General features: G+C 41.7%; 1 protein-coding gene across 3 annotated transcripts in view; it reads right to left on the reverse strand.

Moving 5' to 3' along the window:
* Positions 1 to 19,781, reverse strand: part of KDM4C (lysine demethylase 4C) — a 390,817-nt gene that overhangs the window by 136,121 nt on the left and 234,915 nt on the right. For 2 of the 3 annotated variants that reach the window (XM_060237364.1, XM_060237363.1), the window contains exons 14-16: positions 7,254 to 7,435; positions 2,638 to 2,851; positions 1,075 to 1,151 (exon numbers count right to left, since the gene is read on the reverse strand). In XM_060237364.1, coding sequence (XP_060093347.1) covers positions 1,075 to 1,151; positions 2,638 to 2,851; positions 7,254 to 7,435 — 473 coding nt within the window. Of the gene's footprint in view, positions 1 to 1,074; positions 1,152 to 2,637; positions 2,852 to 7,253; positions 7,436 to 7,772; positions 7,862 to 19,781 lie in introns of those variants that run through there. The other variant, XM_060237365.1, reaches the window with a different exon arrangement.

Genomic DNA, 19,781 nt, shown 5'->3' on the forward strand with positions numbered 1-19,781 from the left:
AGGTGTGAAAAACCTCAGCTTGAGACCCTGGAGAGCCACTGCCAGTCTGAGAAGACAATACTGACTTTGATGGACCAAGGGTCTGATTCAGTATAAGGCAGCTTCATATGTTCATATGTACTCCCAGATGTTGTCATGTGGACATGCACTTTAAATCCAAAGAGCATTTGCTGCTGTGTCGGATAAAAATGTACGTCTGACTGCAGCCTAAATAACATAAGGTCAGCAAATCAAGTCAACCTGTCACATGTAAATTTTGCAATTGTTAAGCAATACCAATATAAAGAAAACAATTACAAAGAACATACATAGACATATACGCATACACACACACACTCTTTGTAAGAAAATATTTGGCATGGGTGGGACTTTTGCAAACATGCTGTGCTTATATGAGAAAGCACTTAATGGCACTTAAAGCAATGCTTTATCACATTAAAATTGAAATATATATTTTTGGTTCTGATTCTGGTTAGTTTCTCTCCAAATGCACACACCCCTAAGCATCACCTTCACTGAGATCAGTCCTAGAATTGCGAACCACTCCTGGAGCCACAAGGGGAGATAACATTAATGGTTCATCTCACTTTTCTGACTGACCTGCCTATGCAATATTAAAATGACCTGCTCAATGCACAGCATTTTGACAAGCTGTGTCAGAGAAGCTAAGCTGCACTGAGTAAAGTGTGAAGGCATTTAGTCTTTTCAAAGGTAGCAGCATCACAGCTGACACAGAGCCTGTAGGGGGCAAAGACAATTGCCTAAATAATGTGAAGTTTTTTTCTGATTTGGGGGGATTTATTTTCAATTATAACACACCAAGATGTTAGTTGTTTCCTTAGATGACACTGAATCAAATACCTTACCTTTATGTACAAAGCACTTTCCTGAAAATCCTATCACAACTTCCACTGAAGTTATTATAAAAACAGAAATGTGAATTCTGCTATCAACTATAAGTGGACATATTGGAAAAATGCCCCATTACATCTGTTATCTCAGATACAATCAGTTATTTGGGAGGATTAGTTGGTCTGCGCTGTGAACCATCACTGAATAAAACAGATGACTTACAGCTGTCCAGGCTCCTTTTTTACACCGCGAACACAGCCATCCATCATGAATTTCATGAGAAGGAACACCATAGCAACCTATAATAAGAGAACCAGGGTGATAAACAGAGGCTATAGTTCATTATTGTTCTGGCAAAACAGACAAATAAGATATTTACTTGGCATATTCTGTTATAAAAAGAAGTGAAAAATGAACATTTTCCCAAGAGTAAGTTGGTTGGCTTATCTTCAGTTGAGAATTTATCTATGTAAGGAACTACACTAATTCCTAAAAATCAGTTGTGTTATCTTTAATAGTCCTTTTACTGTCATAGATTACAGTTTCATTTGATAAAATCACCATTTCAGTACTGCAGCAATAATTTTTAATAACAGAAAGTTAGTACAGTTGAGTAATTAAGAATATTAGATAATTCAAATCCATACCCTAGTCATAAAATCATCAAGCGGCCTTAGGAAAAGCTGCTATTTCAGCCCCCCTTCCCTCATAGAGGACATAATACTTCCTGCCTTGAAAGACAAGGCTCACTGAAATAATTTATGTGACACTCCTTGAGCAGTTAGGGAATGCTTTATTGTTATTAGTGGTGGTAATAGTAGCAGCAGCTGGTATGCCAACCTTCAGGTATGCCCCAGGAATTACTGCTCATCTCCAGACTACAGACATCAGTTTCCTCAGATAAAATGGATGCCTTGGAGGGTGGACTGTATGGTATTATACCCTGCTTAGGTCCCTGTCCTCCCCAGGCTCCACCCCCAAATTTTCAGGAGTTTCCCAACCTGAATCTGGCAACCCTACCCTCATTCCCTACTGGCTGCTAGGAGGGACCTAGCAACCCTAGCAGCAAAAGCACTGAATTCTACCAAAACCAGTGTTTATATGATTTCTAGACCTCACCCCCATTGTGTGTAGCTAAGCTGCCAGATTGCCACCCAGCATTTGGGTAAAAAAAATGGAATGTGATGTCAGCAAGGTGGGTCAACACCCTGGACTTCCAAATATCCCAGGGCTTTGGCTAATGCTCAAAAGTCGCATTGAGACTGTGCAATATCATTTTTACTTTTCACAGTTCTCTCTCCAGTAGGGTTGCCAGGTATGTGTTGGAAAATACCTGAAGACTTTGGAAGTGGATCTGAGAGGGGACACGATTGGGGAGGGGGCCTCAGCATGGTACTAGAGTCCACCCTTCCAAGCAGCCATTTTCTCCAGGGGAGCTGATTTCTGCCAGCTGGAGCAGTTGTAAAAGTGAGAGATCTCCAGACTCCACCTGGAGGCTGGCAACCCTACATCTAAGTGGAGCCTGGAGATATCCCAGAATTATAACTGATCTCCCAGTTGCAGAGATCAGTTCCCCTTGAGAGAACTGCTGCTTTGGAGGGTGGACTCTATGGTATTATACCATGCTGAGCCTCTACCCCCAACTCTGACCTCCCCAGGCTCAACCCGCAAATAGCCAGAGATTTCCCAGTATGGAGCCGGCAATCCTACCAACATCAGCAGATCACATTTTATTTACTGGATTAGGCATGTCTAATAGACTTGAGACAACAGTGATCAATTTACTTGCATGAACTTGTACACAACACTTTGCACAGGAAATCAGTTGACTTGTTCCATCTTCTTCAATAAAGCCATTTGATGGATAGTTTTCATTGTTCTCCTCACTATAAATAAAACATATCTCTGGAATAAGTGGTTTTGTCTTTTCCTTGGTCTCACACATTTCTTTTTGTTTTGTTTCTGAGTAAGTATAGTTTCCTTCATTAGATTTGTCAGCCTGAAAAATACATTTTAATGGAAAGTTATTCCTTGTTTTACTTTTGTCGATATGTTTCCACATCCTCCTTAAATGTTAATAAAATCCAATTCTCATTAAAAGTGATTGCTTCTAAAATATATTTCACCAATCACTTTTAATGTTTTGCTATTTTGATGGCTATAAAATTAAGAATTTCATTTAAGCAGCTTAAAGTTTAGCAATCATTTCTATCCTTACGGCTATCACAGTACTCAGATCACATTCCTATTATTAGTCTTTATAACATTTATAGATACCAAAAGCTAAACTGAAACAAATCAAAAACATTCTCTATCAGGCAGCATTCAAAACACACAACATGTAACATCCATACTGCAGGCATAGAGCCATGCTAGAATCACAATGGATTCTGAGAACTTCATATACAAACTAGAGATTCTGCAGAACTCTTGATCTAACTGTAATAGCAAAGTAAAATATGTGGATGAGCTCTGCAAATACTTGCAGGAGGCATCTCATTTTCTTCTCTCCCACAATTCCCTTTTCCCTTTCCTGAAAGCCGCCATCACCTCTACCCTTTCTCCTGCTTCCTTCTTTCCTTTCCACCCACCAGCCAACCTACCATTACCTGTCCCTGTCTTCAGCTTTCCCTCCTTTCCTCCCCTGACAGTTGCTTCCTGGAAAAACTCTGGCCAAGTTGTTCAGTGCCAGTTGAAGCAGGCCCAGTTTTGCTATGAGGAACCTGTATGGGGGGGTACCTCTTTCCCCCATATTCCTTCCCCAGTATCCCCCTTCCTACACTCTTTCCCTCTTCCTCCACCTGCTTCTTTCTCTCCTTCCCACCCACCCACCAACATTACATTTGTATCTATTCCCCTTCTTTAAAATTATGTATTTTATTTATTTCATTTATACCCTAACTTTCTCCATCATAGAGACTCAAAGTAACTAACATAGTTCTCCTCCATTTTATGTTCACACCAACCCTGTAAGTAGTTTAGACCAAGAGTGTCACTGAGTATCCACAGAAGAGTGCTGATTCAAACTCAGGTCTTTCAGACCCTAGTGTGAAATTTTACATACTATATCACACAAGCTTCTGTGGGGTGGCAGCTGTTAAACAGTAAACCAGTCCCAGGTGAGTCATGCAAGTCATGTGGTATCAAGCTGATGTAGTGATTGATACCAGGGCTGGCCCTAATTAATCCTCCTTCAAAGGTCAAAATAATCCTGAGAGCCCTACCACTCCTGCTTTTTTACCAAAAGAAACCAAGGCTGGAAATACTGTGTGGTTGCCTACCAACAACAAATGAGAGCTTTCATTTCTTAAAGCTACAGGTTGTTTTGGGGCTGCTGTAACTTAAATCTTCCACTTGTAATCCAGTACTCCCCATCACCAGCCTGGAACTGCTCTACATTGATAGAGGGGATTACTGTAATCCAAGACATTGCTTGCTGTTCTTGGACAAAAATGAAGATTGGACAATGGCAACCAGCAGGAGACTTGGGGAAGTAAGAACATGGTGAAGACAGCATTTTTAAGTTTTAAGGTTTTTTAAAGCTTTTTCCTGCCACCACTCAAAGCAGCAGCAGGAAATGGAAACTGGGGCAGAAGATACCTCTCCCAATTTGGGAGGGGGGTTGGCAACCTTAGCCCAGATTATTTCAAATACTAGATAGTTTAATCTATTGTGGCTCCTACTCTGGAGCCTCCTATTTCAAAGATATTAACTCTCTCAGTGTTCTAAAAAGTCATTAAATGTTTCCAAAGAAACATTTGACTGATCTGTGGGGGGGATTACAGTGACTTTTTAAAGAGCTGTTAAGAGTTCTATTCTGTTGGTTTCATTCTGCTTTATTTTGATTGCACTAAACTGATACTTTGCTTGTGCGAGCTGCTTTGTACTTATTTGGAAAAGCAGCATATAATTACTTTAAACAAATAGACACAGCACTTCTAGAGAAATTATGGGAGGAAGTAACACATCAAACTACATATTGATCATGTGAAGTATGGCCTCCTTCCCTCCGTTGTGGAGTATGGGCTAAAGTGAGGAAGCTTCAGTCTTAAGTCACAGTAGAATTTGATCCACAGCTAACAGAAACATAAATCGGGGGGGGGGGGGGGCGGCGACACTCGGGCTCACCCCAGGATTTCCACCCCCTTCCCCCGCTCCCCCCAAAAATGGAAGCGGGGGAAGAGGAGGGAAATGGCGCCGGGGAGCATGACGAGTCCCCCGGAGGCCACCGCACCGCTGCCGCCCCCTCCCCCTCCCCGCCCACCACAGTTGCTTCTCCGAGATGGGCCCAGGCTGAGCCCATCTCTGAGGAGCAGCCAAGAGACGGCAGCAGCGCAGTGGAGGGCGAGGCAGGCCAGGAGCATGGCGAGCCGTGAATCCGGGCCCTTCTAGGACCCGGACTTGCGGCTCGCCACGCCCCACGGCCTGCCTCCACCCCCCCACCTCCGCTTCTACCCCAGAGGCGGCAGCGGCGCGGTGGCCTCTGCTCCGCTCGCCGTGGCTGCTCTTCCAAGTTGGGCTCAGCCTGAGCCCATCTCGGAGGAGCAGCACGGCGAGCGGAGAAGAGGCCGCCGCGCCGCTGCCGCCTCTGCTGCGCTCCGTGGCTGCTCTTCCGAGATGGGCTCAGCCTGAGCCCATCTCGGAGGAGCAGCACGGCGAGCGGAGAAGAGGCCGCCGCGCCGCTGCCGCCTCTGCTGCGCTCCGTGGCTGCTCTTCCGAGATGGGCTCAGCCTGAGCCCATCTCGGAGGAGCAGCACGGCGAGCGGAGAAGAGGCTGCGGGGCGGTCCGCCACACTCCCCGGCACCGTTTCCGCCCCTCCCCCTAGCTCCACGCCAGTGTCTCCTGGCTCCACCCCCAAAGTCTCCTGGCTCCACCCCCAAAGTCCCCAGGTATTTCTGGGGTTCGATGTGGCAACCCTACTCACATTGTTTGATGGGTGAAATATACAGTGCAATACAATTTGAAAACTGAGTGTATTTATGATGAATTACAGTGCAATTCTATGCAGAGTTGCTTTAATTCAATTTAGATGGGAGTAAGCAGGGTTGAAATTTGTACTGCAACTGCTGAAGAAACCCATCTACCCTCTCAACAGAACTTTAATTAGAACATATTCAAATTACTGCACTGTAGCACTTGGAAGAACATAAGGAATCCTGGTCACGCAAACATTTGCCATCTCCAGTGGCAGCTTCTGCCATTGGGCAAGGAAGCAGATTAAGGAACTACCATTCTCCATGGCTACTAGGATAGTCCAAGCTCTGTGCCATGAACTGAGATAGTAAAAACATCTTACTGAAGGGCAGAAATTTTGAGTTTTCATTTACTTGCTTTCTAGTGAAGGAAATCATGGAAATATCTACTTAGCCAGATGGAGAGCACTTCCTTCTGCAGTGGTGAAGGGGTGATATAGAAAGATTCCTATGCTGGAAAGGGTCTGCCTCTGTGGCACCAGAAAAGTTGAAACTTTAGAACATGTTTAACTCGATTGTTCAATCAAGAAATTTGCTTAAAGATCATTTCCCCCCTACATAGAAGGTATCCCAATCACTCCCATTTACAGATTACTAGGATGCTTCATGAGTTTTAACCAATAGATCTTAGTATTCAATGCAAGATTCCTCACAGCTGCCTGCAAAATTCTTGAATCAACATTAATTTTAACAATTTAGAATCTTAACCCCTTTGACCTAGTGGTACAACTTGGAAAAAGTTAAACTGATGTACCTTTGTAAGATTTTAAGAACTGTATCTCTCCTTTTCTGTACGATTATATTTTATAAGAATTGTAGTCACATGATTTGTGCTGGCCATAGACTTTATAATAAACTGAAACTAAAACTGAAAGAACTATCTACTTGGAATCATAAGATTGGATCCAATTAACCATGAAAGAAATGGGTTCATAGAATGGATTTGTCTCCTATCTCTCTTGTTTCTGTAACCCTTGCACACCCTCTGAAAAAATGCTACTGGCAGAAAGGGGCACTCCCCTTTGCACAAGTTGTCCTATGAACAGAGCAAGTGCCCGTGGAAGAGTGTGCAGTTTTTACCAATTCCCTTTTTTTGTTTCAGCATCACATGCCACATCCTGCTCTGTTCCTACAGATTCCCTAAAACTTAGGAGCAGCTGGGGGTGGGCAGCATAAATGGCTGCAGAGGGAAAGGATATAGATCAATTCTGTGGACTCATTATGTTCATGTTTCAATGGATGCAACCCATAATATCCACTTTTATTGAGGGATGAGTTATACTTCAATTCTTACTTAATAAAGACAGGAAAATTCTGTGGCTCTGTCAGAAGCTAGCATTCTGCAAGCATTTGCACATGCTTTGTATTTTTCATATTTTACCACAAAGCATATTTGTCAGTATTTCTCATGTATGAAATTTCCTTACCTTATAGTAAGGCTTGAGGAGTGTGCATACAGCACAATATGGTTCCAGTTTGGCAACAGCTGCATTGTACTCTTTTTCAGCAGTAAAATTTGGTGTCCTCTTTTGCCAAAGGTGGACAAGAGGTTTGGCCCAGGACTCTGTTTCTTGAATTTCTTCTTCATTTAAGAGAGCTTCAGGCGATTCTTAAAATAAAATGACAACTGAAAATGCTGTGTACTGAGGATTATGGCAAGCAAAATTTAAGCAGTAGTAAGAAGCAAATGGATGGCAATTCCACATATGAAAACAAATCCATTAGAATAGATATATTCAGAATAAAGAACAGGCCTGTATTACAAAGTAGAAAGGATAATTTACCCCTGTTTATCACAGGTGCTCAAAGCAACATGCCAACATGCCAATCGCTATTACATAAAGCAGTATACTATTTGGGGAATAAGGACTCAAAAGAGACGTGGTTACCAAAGAATATATTTTAAAGAAATGGGTATCTCATAAAGCAGCATGAGATGAACTTACTTCTGATTAACACTTCTATTGCCTAGAAAAAATTAATGTTGTTCAGAATGCTGAAACATCAGATTCCATCAGACCATGACCACACACATCTAGTTGACAAAAGAAAGTTTTTATAGATCTTTAATGATGAATTGCCCTTAATTTCGGCTGAAGTACAGTAAGCCAATTATAAAATGGCATGGTTTCTTTTCCTAATAGTCTAGAAAATGTCGCATAGACAAGTTTTCAACAAAGTTCTTCTTTCAACTGCTTATTGAACAATTTATCCTTAATGATGAAGTAGTTGCCTACAACTATTCTTCTTTATCCCACATGTACATTTAGAAACAGGAAAAGCATCACAGGATATGGATACCCATGGTATCTGCAGAGAAGTGGGGAGTACGTGACAACCATTTGCAAACCCGACCTCAAACAATTTCTAACTGTAACTACTATAAAGAAATTGGACTGCTTTCATAATGAGAAACTACACATATATTATATCCTTTAACTACTTTCCAGACTTATGAATACTGAGGTCCACAGTACCCCTGTATAATAAATTGTTTTTGCTCATTATGGCATAATGAGTAAAACAAAATAAAAAAGATGAAGAAAGCACATCATCTTTAAACTATGTAGTTTAGGCAATTCATATTTGCAACAAAAGTTTATTTCATATTTAAACTGATTTTTACTGCATCTTTTTCTGCCAGTTAATGTGATACTTTATTTTAAGCCACAGACTGAGAAAAGCTTAAGAGCTAAAAATCCCCACTTTTCACAAATATAATAATATACCTAATTCTAGTGTCCTGACATAGCTAAATATTTATGTAAACTTTACTTATGTGTATAGTTACTTGATAATGCAAGCAACTAGTATTTTCACACAAGGAACCATTATGTTATTCTTCTTCTGGATAGATGTAGCCATCATTTTTTTCTCTTAGGGCATTTATCAGGTTACAGACTCATTTTTCTTATAAACTTGCCATGGATCTGAGTATATGACTGGAATCTGACAGCAAAATCCCCAACACACCTACATATTGTTAAATTTGCCACTCTGGATTAATAATTTTGTGGGGAATTAACCAAATTATTTTGTGACTCAAAATCTCTTGGGTGTACTTTGATAGGCACAATACTTTCAGCTATAATTATTATTTTTCAAAATAAGGCAACAATGCATCAAGAGTTTATATATCAAAATAAAACGTTATGAAAACAGTAGATTCCCCAGGCTATTAGCATCTGAATTCTCTGTGTCTTCTTGAATGCAAAATGTACAAAAAATCTTTCCCAAAGCTGTAGAGAACTTTCTACCTATATGCTAGTGCTAGATTAAAGTGATGAAAAACCTACTATTTTCAGTTTTTCAAATTTTCTCATCAATATAAATGAAGTCTATTTTAGTCCTTGTCTACCCAGAAGCTTGTGCTTCATTTTCCTGGAAACACTGCACAAACATACAAAGAAAACATGACTCAAAATGGAAATTATGCCACTCTAATCAAAGCAACAGTGCCTACGTGTAACTTTTCACCTATAACATAGTCACAAGATCTCATGAAACTCAAAATGACAACTTATACAATGACCTGTCACAAAAACTTAAATGGACATTAAGAATAACAATGTGTTAGTGGAAAGTGCCATCAATTTACAGCTGTCATGGTGATGCCATAGGGTTTTCAAGGAGTTGAGACACCGTAGGGTTGTCAAGATGTTCAGAGGTGGTTTGCCATTGCCTGCCTCTGTGTAGCAACTCTGGATTTCCTTAGTGGTCTCCCATCCAAGTACTAACCAGGGATGACCTTGCTTAGGAGCCAAAAATTCATTAGATCAAATTAGCCTGGGCCATCAAGGTCAGGACAATATTTTTAAAAGCCAACCCAAAAGTCTCACAACAACATACTTTCTTTCAGCTGTTTGTTAAACATAGGACAAAGAATCATGTAAATCATATAAAGAATCATATAAAAACATGGGACAAAGAATCATATAAAATAGATTGGCATACTTTCTTTCAGCTGTTTGTTAAACATGGGACAAGGAATCATATAAAATAGATTGACATAAGCAAACCAAACCATACCACATTCTCTGCATAAACTATTAAAAAACCAATTTCTTGTAACATCAAGAAATGGATGGGCCATCTCTTGGGTGACATCATATGAAATCATATGGTAGCATTGAGAAAAATTTAAGCTATCATAATTAGAATTAGAATTCACTCAATATACACCTTTTGGCTATAATCAGTAAGCCATTTCAAGATGCAGGACTGTGGGATTCCACACTGATTCAGGTACAATTTCAGAAAGTTCAGTAGCTGGAAGAATTGATGGTCACAAGTATAACCATGCAGTCAGACTTCACAAACTAGATTATGAAGCTCTCATGCAGCTAGCGTGGCAGGATTTCCAGTCATGGTTGAAGGACATTCACAGCGAAGACATTTTGTATTTGGACACAAGTAACCTTTGCCAAGATTCATGGACAGTTTTGCTGAAGGAAATTTTGGATAAACCATGTAATCATGTTCAAGGATTATAGAGCTATTTGAAGACTACAATAATTACCTCAGATATGAAAACAGACGTCTATTATCATTCTGGGCATCATGAGAAGATGACTGGATGACAAGCATCCATATAGAATCATAGAGTTGGAAGGGATCTCCAGGGTCATCTAGTCCAGTCCCCTGCACAATGCAGGAAACTCACAAACATCACCCCCTAAATTCACAGGATCTTCATATGATATGATCCCAAGGTTTTTGCCTATGACAGACTGAATTATGATTGCTATCTTCCAGATTATTATGCCAAGATACTCTTTCCCTTAAACACCCAGACAAACATGAGTAATTCACATAAGACAGATTTTCAGTGCAGTTAGGATCTACCAAATTGATCTGGGCAAATTCCTGTAGACCAGACAACAGAAGAAACAGTGAACAAGGATATTCATTCACCAAGAACATTTAGCCTCATTCCAGGAGTTGTCAATGTAGCAGTACAACACATTCAGATTTCCATCTGACTAAATTTTTTTAAAAGATGAAGTAAATGTCCAGGCTTTATCTGACCTGCTGGATGAATCCAATAAACCATGATCAGGCAGATTCGGCTAGGTTGTTCACTGATGTAAGAGCTCCCCTGATATGGCCAGGGATCTTCTTATAGCTCATGAAGATGGAGAAACTACATATTTGTAATTCAAGATGTGTTTAGAACAACTAATTTTCATGACAAAATGTCCAAGTGGAACCTAAGAACAATTTCAGTATCAATAAAAGGATAAAACACAGTAATAGTAAAACTAAGGAAGATGAACTCAAGGCTGACTGAAACCTCTTTAACCATATTGTCCTTATTGCCCAAAGAAGACAAGTTGCATATAAGAAATGTCTTAGCTCTGGGACCTTTGCCTTGGGCACTTGCAAATGCAGATGGATCAACCTGGAAGACTAACTAAGCTATGCTTGCCAGAATGTTTGGGAAAAAATTATCTACAGTAGAAAATATAGTAGTTCCACCTACCTGTATTATTGATGGGATGAATTTAATGCAGACGATGAAGAAAAATGAGAAGACATTTAAACTATTCACGGAATCTCTGTTCTGTGTTATTCTTCACAGAACTACCTATAGTGAAGGGATAGATGCTATTTTGGATGTATACCTGGAAAATTCTATTTAAAAATGCTGAAAGATGCAAGCAAGGAACATGTGTTTGCCTACAGGTGAAGAATATTGCACCACCTCACAAATCCAGCAATTTAAGTCTGCAGCTTATCTAACAAGTTCTTGATGCAGTGGGATGAGTAAATACATGAAGAGGTTGGAAGAGGAAGCACTTTATGCAAAAAATTATGAGCTTTCTTTCAAGATCACTAAAACCATTGGGACGAACTATATGAGATGACCTCTGCTCAAGAAGCTGACACTGCCTTACATGCAGCAAAGTGTTGGACAAAATCTATTGTTGTTTCAAAAGACTCATACTCTGCCATGGATTTGCAAGTGAAACACCTTGTCCGATGTTTGATAAGCATGGGACAAAGAATCATATAAAATAGATTGACATAAGCAAACTCAAAAGTTCCCTTAGTTAGAATGTGTACATTGCCTTGATTAGACTACATACCTTCATTGGCTATGACACAGTGAGTGTTTTTGCAGGTCAAGTTAAATTCACTCCCTTGAAACAGTTGAGAAAAGCCTACCAGGATGCATTCAGTCTACTGGGAAGAAATGGGAAATCTCTACTGAGTTATTTGAGAAAGTACAGCAATTCACTTGTCAAATGTATGTTCCAAATACCTGCAGTACTTTTGTAAATGAGCTATACTATGAACTTTTTTTGTGCCAAGAGTGGTAAGGTGAAGTCCAGCCGGCTTCCAGCATGCAAAGATTGTCTATTCATGCATGTACTTTGGACCAAATGGTAGGCAGGAATGTGACAACACAGTTTGCAAAGTCAGCATAATGCACCTAGTTGAAAGATTATGGATGGTTGACAGAGAGAGATTACAATCTTGTCATTGATTGGATGTGTGAACCACCTCTCATGATCCTGGGCCTAGCAAGGCCTGCAGACCACAGAGAAGCCTGCCTAGGAGTTATAAAAGAGCCTACATTTCCCAGGATCCCTTCTGCCCCTCTGATTGAGTGGCAAGGTTTATGGAGGGAAACTGGCCCAGAGAGGGGTGGGGTCTGGGAGGAGAACATAAAAGGGCCCAGCCTAGGCAGGGTGTATTCTATTCCTAGGAGGCAAAGCTGAGAAAGAGCTGCTGCAAGGAAGAGACCCTTGCCCTTAGAGGAAGGGTGAGTAGGCTCAGGTCTTACTGAAACAGTCTAGGGGCAGTAAGTTCAGACATGTTAGGGCATTTGGTTATTTTTCCTTCACCCCTTTTTGGGCTGCCAAGCCCTCGGTCTGGGCGGGGAATCTCCTGCCCGGGAGGTTCTCAACCCACCGGCCCACATTGGGCCGGTGGGGGGAACCTCCCCCTGTGTCACTGGCGTGATGATATCACCCAGAAGTGACACCATCAAAATAGTGCTGCCCGTGCAGGGACGCTCTAAGCATTTCCGGGGAAACTCTATGGTTTCCCCAGAAATGCTCTAGCAATTTTGGAGGTAAAACTCTATGGTACAATAGGTACCACAGAGTTTTAACCTCCCAAATAGCTAGAGCATCCGGGGAAACCATAGTTTTCCCAGAAACGCCTAGACTGGACCCGCACAGGTCCACTATTTTTATGATGTCACTTCCAGGTGGCGTCATTTCATCATGCATGCGCATCACACACGCGAATGTCCACCGCTGGGGGATGAAGAGGACTTGCCAACCCTACTCCTTTTACTGGTTAATGCACCTTGTTTATATTGCACTGACTGATCTTTTAAATAAACCTTTTTTTCTGTTGTTCACTCTGCCTGGCCTCATGCCTATTATTTGGCCTAATTTAAAGGAGGCCTGAAGGCTTGGGAGGGAACTCTGGGCCTTCTCAAGGGGAACCCTTAACTCAGAGTGGTGGCAGCAATTGGTAATACCCCCCTTAGTTGTGACACCACCAGTTGCAGTTTTGAAGATGTTATCATGTAAATGTGTGAATTCCTGTCATCTTCTAAACTGCTCCTGGCTGTCCGATGGACATACTTGCACTGCTATGCATAAATTACACACATGTAGCAACCAGAAAAAATAGATGTAGACTTTGCAGTTGAATCTGAGGACTCAGAAAATGGTCTTAGAGATAAAAAAGCATTTTTTTAAAAACCCAGAAAAAATATTAGAAGTTAGAAGTTGTGAAACACAATGTAAGTTTTGTAAATAGAACATATGTATATTGCAGGCCAATGGCTGGGGCTGATGGGAGTTGTAGGCAAAAAACATCTGGAGAGCTACCCTTGGCCACCCCTGGTATATTGAATGGTTGCTGAACTCACAAAATTAAAAGATATTTGTTTTCAGTAACAAAGTTATTTATTTTCCAGTTACACTGGATAAAAATTACATAAAATGGGGATCCATTCACATGTACGTAACCAGTGTGATATAGTGGTTAGACTGTTGGACCAGGATGTGGGACATTTAGACATGAATCCCCATTATGTCATGGAAGTCTGTTGGATGATCTTGGCCCAACCACAAACCCTCAGTAGAACCTACTTCATAGGGTTGTTATGTGGACAAATTATAGAATTTATATAAGCTGCTTTGTGTCCCAACTGGGGAAAAATGAGGTATAAATAAAGTAATAATGAACAATAAAAACATTAATTAGACTATGTAGACTAATATAGTAATGCTATGATCCTTTTTGTTTTCTTATATATATGATCATTAGAAAGATTTAGTTTTATAGAATAGATTTATAGATTGTGCTATAGAGCTTTTAATTTTGTTTCTATCTGCATTTTTACTGCACTGCATATTATTGTTGCTTTTAGGGGGGCAGTATGCATATGTGGCATATCATGAAATAGATGCATGATAGAGGTCAGTGATGTATGGGGAATGCTGCATAACCATTACTTGCTTCTATTGCAAGCCAAAGGACATTTATCCCTGGGTTACTGGGTTCAGAAAGGGAGGTTTATCCAGGGTGTCAGTGGGAGTGATGTCTTGGCCACAAACTACTGCTCTGAGTTCACGCTCCACCAAACTACCACGGTGCAAATGCCTTGAACCTGGCTTGGTGGAAAAACTGGTATTCCTTAAGATAAACTTCCTACTTCTAGCCCAACCCAAAGTACCCCCCTTGTATTGGAGAGAGTGAAACATGGTGCTCCATAATAGGCGGGGCATGTCCACCTCCAGTACCAGCTGTCCTCTGCTTGACTTGTACCATGATCAAGTGCTGTCTTGATAACACATGTGTTATCCTTAATATCCAGATTGCAGCCAATTACCAATGCCAGCATAGCTGCTTGGTAAGTGTTGCTATTGCTGCATCTTGCTACATCTATTCAGTTCCTTGGGGTAACCACAGGCACTGAAAGATTATGGGTCTTTCAAAATGTGATTTGTCCTTTTTTAGAGGGATATAGCTGTTTCTTATCACTTCATTGAATTCTGGTGATTTAACATTTCCATATTTTTTATTGAGGGAGAATTGGTATAAAATGTTTTATAGGTGGTAAATAACGCCAAAGGACCCTACTAAAACTAATAAAGAATACAAGGAGGTGCACTGGAAATACAAATGCAACATTCTCATATGTAGTGGACTTTCAAGACTGCAAGAAAATATTGGATAGAAGTACATGACGAAATGCAAAAGATATTGAAATTTAAGTTCGTAATGGATCCAAAAAGTTTTCTGCTAAATATGTTGCCAAATAAAATCCCAAGAATCTATAGTGAATTATTTAAATATATGGTTACGGTGGCAAGAGTATTATATTCAGCAAATTGATATGCAGAAAAATGCCCATATCTGAAGGAAGGGATGGATAAATTATATGAATATGCAATAACGGCAACTAATATATATGTGATAAACCAGTTTCAGAATTTCAAGAAAAATGGGGGGAAATGTATTATTATATAGCTGGAAATGGAGGAGGAGGAAGAGATTGGATTTATATCCTGCATGTCACTTGGAATCTCAGAGTGTCTTACAATTGCCTTTCCCTTCCTCTCCCCACATCAGATGCCCTGTGAGTAGGTGGAACTAAGAGAGCTTTAATGTCTCTGTGAAAGTCCCAAGGTAACTCAGCAGGTCCATGTGGAGGAGTGGGAGATCAAATTAAGAACAAATCTAAGCCAAGTCATTGTCATAATAAACTATCAAATAGGAAGTGAAAAAGATAGTTGGGAGGGTAGAATAAAAACACTTAAATAGAGGTTTAAAATAAGAATATATTCAAGCAAGTTCTAAATAAGTATATGCAAGGCTTTTTTTGTAGCAGGAACTCCTTTGCATATTAGGCTAACCCCCCCCCATGTAGCCAATCCTTCAAGAGCTTAAAGTAGGCCCTGTAAAAAGAGCCCTGTAGGCTCTTGGGAGATTGGTTACAACAGGGGGGGTGTAGCCTAATGTGTAAAAGAGTTCCTGCTACAAAAAAGCACTGAGTAAATGTAACTATATGATATAGATCATGTAACTATATGATATAGATCATGTGATCATCCTTGGCGACTTCAATGCCAGAGTAGGTAAAGACTCGGAAGCCTGGAAAGGAGTACTTGGCAAACACGGCATTGGCAACTGCAATGACAACGGGCGCCTCCTGCTAGAATTCTGCATGGAGCACCAGCTCACCATCACCAACACTATCTTCCAGCAGAAGAACAGTCTGAAGACAACCTGGATGCACCCACGGTCCAAGCATTGGCACCTTATCGACTACATTCTGGTGCGCCAGAGAGACCTTCGAGATGTCTTACACACCCGAGTAATGCCCAGCACAGAATGTCATACGGATCATCGTCTTGTACGCTGCAATCTCCGTCTTCACTTTAAACCCACACCCAGGAGAGGAGGTATCCCTCGGAGGAAGTTTCAGGTTGGCAGCCTCCAGTCAGCCGAAGTTAAAGCTGCCTTCCAGGCAAAACTCCAGTCAAGAATTGAGGACCTCAGTTGCCCCACAGACCCTTCTCCAGAAGCACTCTGGGAACACCTAAAAACTACCATCCTGCAGATCTCTGAAGAAGTCCTCGGGTTCTCCACAAGGAAGAACAAGGACTGGTTTGATGAGAACAATCAAGAGATCCAAGAATTACTGGCAAAAAAGAGATCTGCCTACCAAGCACATCTTGCTCAGCCCTCCTGTCCTGGGAAAAAAGCAACCTTTCGCGCTGCATGTAGCAACCTCCAGCGCAAGCTTCGAGACATTCAGAACGAGTGGTGGACCAAGCTTGCAGAGAGAACCCAGCTGTGTGCAGACACTGGTGATTTAAGAGGGTTCTACGAAGCCCTGAAGGCAGTATATGGTCCATCATATCAGGCTCAGAGTCCCTTGCATAGTGCAGACGGCCAAGTGCTCCTCACAGACAAGGCATCCATACTGAACCGGTGGTCGGAGTATTTTCAGGTTCTCTTCAGTGCCAACCGCGTAGTTCAAGATTCAGCAATCCACCTCACCCCACTTCAACCGGTGAAAACAGAGTTGGATGAGATCCCCACCCTAGAAGAGACTGTTAAAGCCATCAAGCAACTGAAAAGTGGCAAGGCAGCAGGAGTTGATGGAATTCCACCAGAGATCTGGAAGCATGGGGGCACAGTACTACATAGCTCACTTCACAAAGTACTTGTCACCTGCTGGGAACAAGGCAAATTACCACAGGACTTTCGCGATGCAATCATCATCACCCTATACAAGAACAAAGGGGAAAAGTCAGACTGCTCCAACTACCGGGGGATAACCCTGCTCTCCATCGCAGGCAAAATCCTTGCCAGAATACTCCTGAACAGACTGGTGCCCACCATTGCAGAAGAACTCCTCCCAGAGAGCCAGTGCGGCTTCAGAGCTAACAGGAGCACCACCGACATGGTATTTGTTCTCAGGCAGCTCCAAGAGAAATGCAGGGAACAGAACAAGGGTCTGTATGTGACTTTTGTCGACCTTACCAAAGCTTTCGATACCGTTAGCAGGAAAGGCCTGTGGCAAATCTTGGAACGTTTAGGATGTCCCCCAAGGTTCCTCAGCATGATCATCCAGCTACACGAAGACCAGCGAGGCCAAGTCAGACACTGCAACGACCTCTCGGAGCCCTTCCCAATAGGCACAGGTGTAAAGCAAGGCTGCGTTCTCGCGCCAACTCTCTTTACGATCTTCTTTAGCATGATGCTTCAAAGAGCCGCAGTAGATCTAGATGAGGACGATGGTGTCTACATCCGCTATCGCACCGATGGCAGCCTGTTCAACCTGAGGCGACTAAAGGCACACTCCAAGACAATGGAAAAACTAATCCAAGAGCTACTGTTTGCTGATGATGCTGCACTCGTCTCCCACTCGGTATCAGCTCTGCAGCATATGACGTCCTGCTTTGCAGAGGCTGCCAAGCTATTCGGCCTAGAAGTTAGTCTGAAGAAGACAGAAGTTCTCCACCAGCCTGCACCCCAGGAAGATTATCACCCTCCCTGCATCACTGTGGGTGAATCAGTTCTGAAGACAGTCCAGCAGTTCAGCTACCTGGGGTGCATCATCTCCTCAGATGCCAAGATCGACAAGGAGATTGACAACAGGCTGGCAAAGGCAAACCGTGCATTTGGCCGACTGCACAAAAGAGTGTGGAGCAACAAGCATCTGAAAAAAGGCACAAAGATCAATGTTTACAAAGCGGTTGTGATGACAACCCTCATCTATGGCTCCGAATCGTGGGTTTTATACCGTCATCACCTGCGACTCCTTGAGCGCTTTCATCAGCGCTGCCTTCGCACCATCCTCAACATCCACTGGAGTGACTTTGTGACCAACACTGAAGTCCTCAAGCAGGCAGAGGTTACCAGCATCGAGGCACTGCTGTTGAAGACGCAGCTGCGCTGGGCAGGGCATATTTCTAGGATGGAAAACCACCGCCTTCCCAAGATTGCCCTGTATGGCGAACTCTCCACCGGCCATCGAAATAGAGGGGCACCAAAGAAGAGGTACAAGGACTCCTTGAAGAAATCCCTTAGCACCTGTCACATCAACCATCACCAGTGGTCTGACCTAGCCTCAGATCGCAAAGCATGGAGGCACACCATCCACCAGGCTGTCTCTTCCTTTGAGAACACACGCATAGCTGGTCTTGAGGACAAAAGGAGATTGAGGAAGAATCGCACTGCTACAGGACCAACCCTAAATCAGACTTTTCCCTGCAGCCGCTGTGGCCGGACCTGCCTGTCCCACATTGGTCTTGTCAGCCACCAGCGAGCCTGCAGCAAACGTGGACTATTGCACCCTTCTTAAATCTTCGTTCGCGAAGCCAAGCCGAGAGACATTTAAGATCTGATTGGGATATTGTAGAAGATTGTAGTAGATGATCACCTATGTATTAATTTTTATATATGATTTAGAGACTTGTAGGTTATAGTTTATACTTTGCTTTGTAATGTAAACTTAAAAATATATATTTAAAAAAAATTCCACATTTTTAATTTACAAGGACAACATCTGAAAGGTCCCAATTCGAATTAAAAACTTGAATTTTAGTGCTGGTGCATATGCCAACTAATGTTTCTCTTTTTCCAGGTTAAGTACAACAGATATCTATTGCCTAATGACAAGTTAGCATAATCCATGACCTGGGTGGGCAGAAGGTAGGGTTACAGTGGGATGGATCCAGATTAAATCAGCAATTTCCATTGATCCCACTGCAGAACCTCCTCAAATTATTCCTCAGGCTCCCCTATCTCCCAGGAGCAGCATGTCGTGGAGATCAGTGAGAGGAGGAGGCAGGCCATATGAAAATGTAGTCTGGATCCAACTCCCTATCTGGTAAAAGTAGTTTGGGGATCATGGTACTACCATGAAAAAATGCACCATAGCAATTACATTCACAGCTCACCTAGATGACTCTGACAAGGACAATTCTGAAGGAGATGGGTAATCATAATTTTCAAATGTTTTATTTTAGCTATAACCAAGGTTAACAGCCATCCCCAGCCACAAAACTACATAATCTCTAATTAAAAATGCAGCAATTTCATTTTACCCTCCCATATTTAAATCTTTTAATTACTTTACCAGATGGATTCTAATGTTAATGTAGCCTTTTTTGTATAAATTACTGGAACACTCTGAAATCCACTCAATCTTGTCCCCTCAAGACATGCAAATATTACATAGATATAGATCATGGCTCTAAGCTGTCTCTAATTTGAGGAGAGATGCTTAACAGCTAATTGAAGCATTGTAGCTGGTAAATTTGTGGGCCAGACCAAAAACTATAGATCTATCAATTATTCACAGAACTATGGGAAAGAATGAAGGATTTTTAGTAGGACAAATAGTTTCATGAAATAGACAATCCTTCAGCAATCTTTTAAATAGCTAAGCAAACATTATGACTGTAAAA

The sequence above is a fragment of the Heteronotia binoei genome, chromosome 4 (genome assembly GCF_032191835.1).
Source record: "Heteronotia binoei isolate CCM8104 ecotype False Entrance Well chromosome 4, APGP_CSIRO_Hbin_v1, whole genome shotgun sequence".
Classification (NCBI taxonomy): domain Eukaryota; kingdom Metazoa; phylum Chordata; class Lepidosauria; order Squamata; family Gekkonidae; genus Heteronotia; species Heteronotia binoei.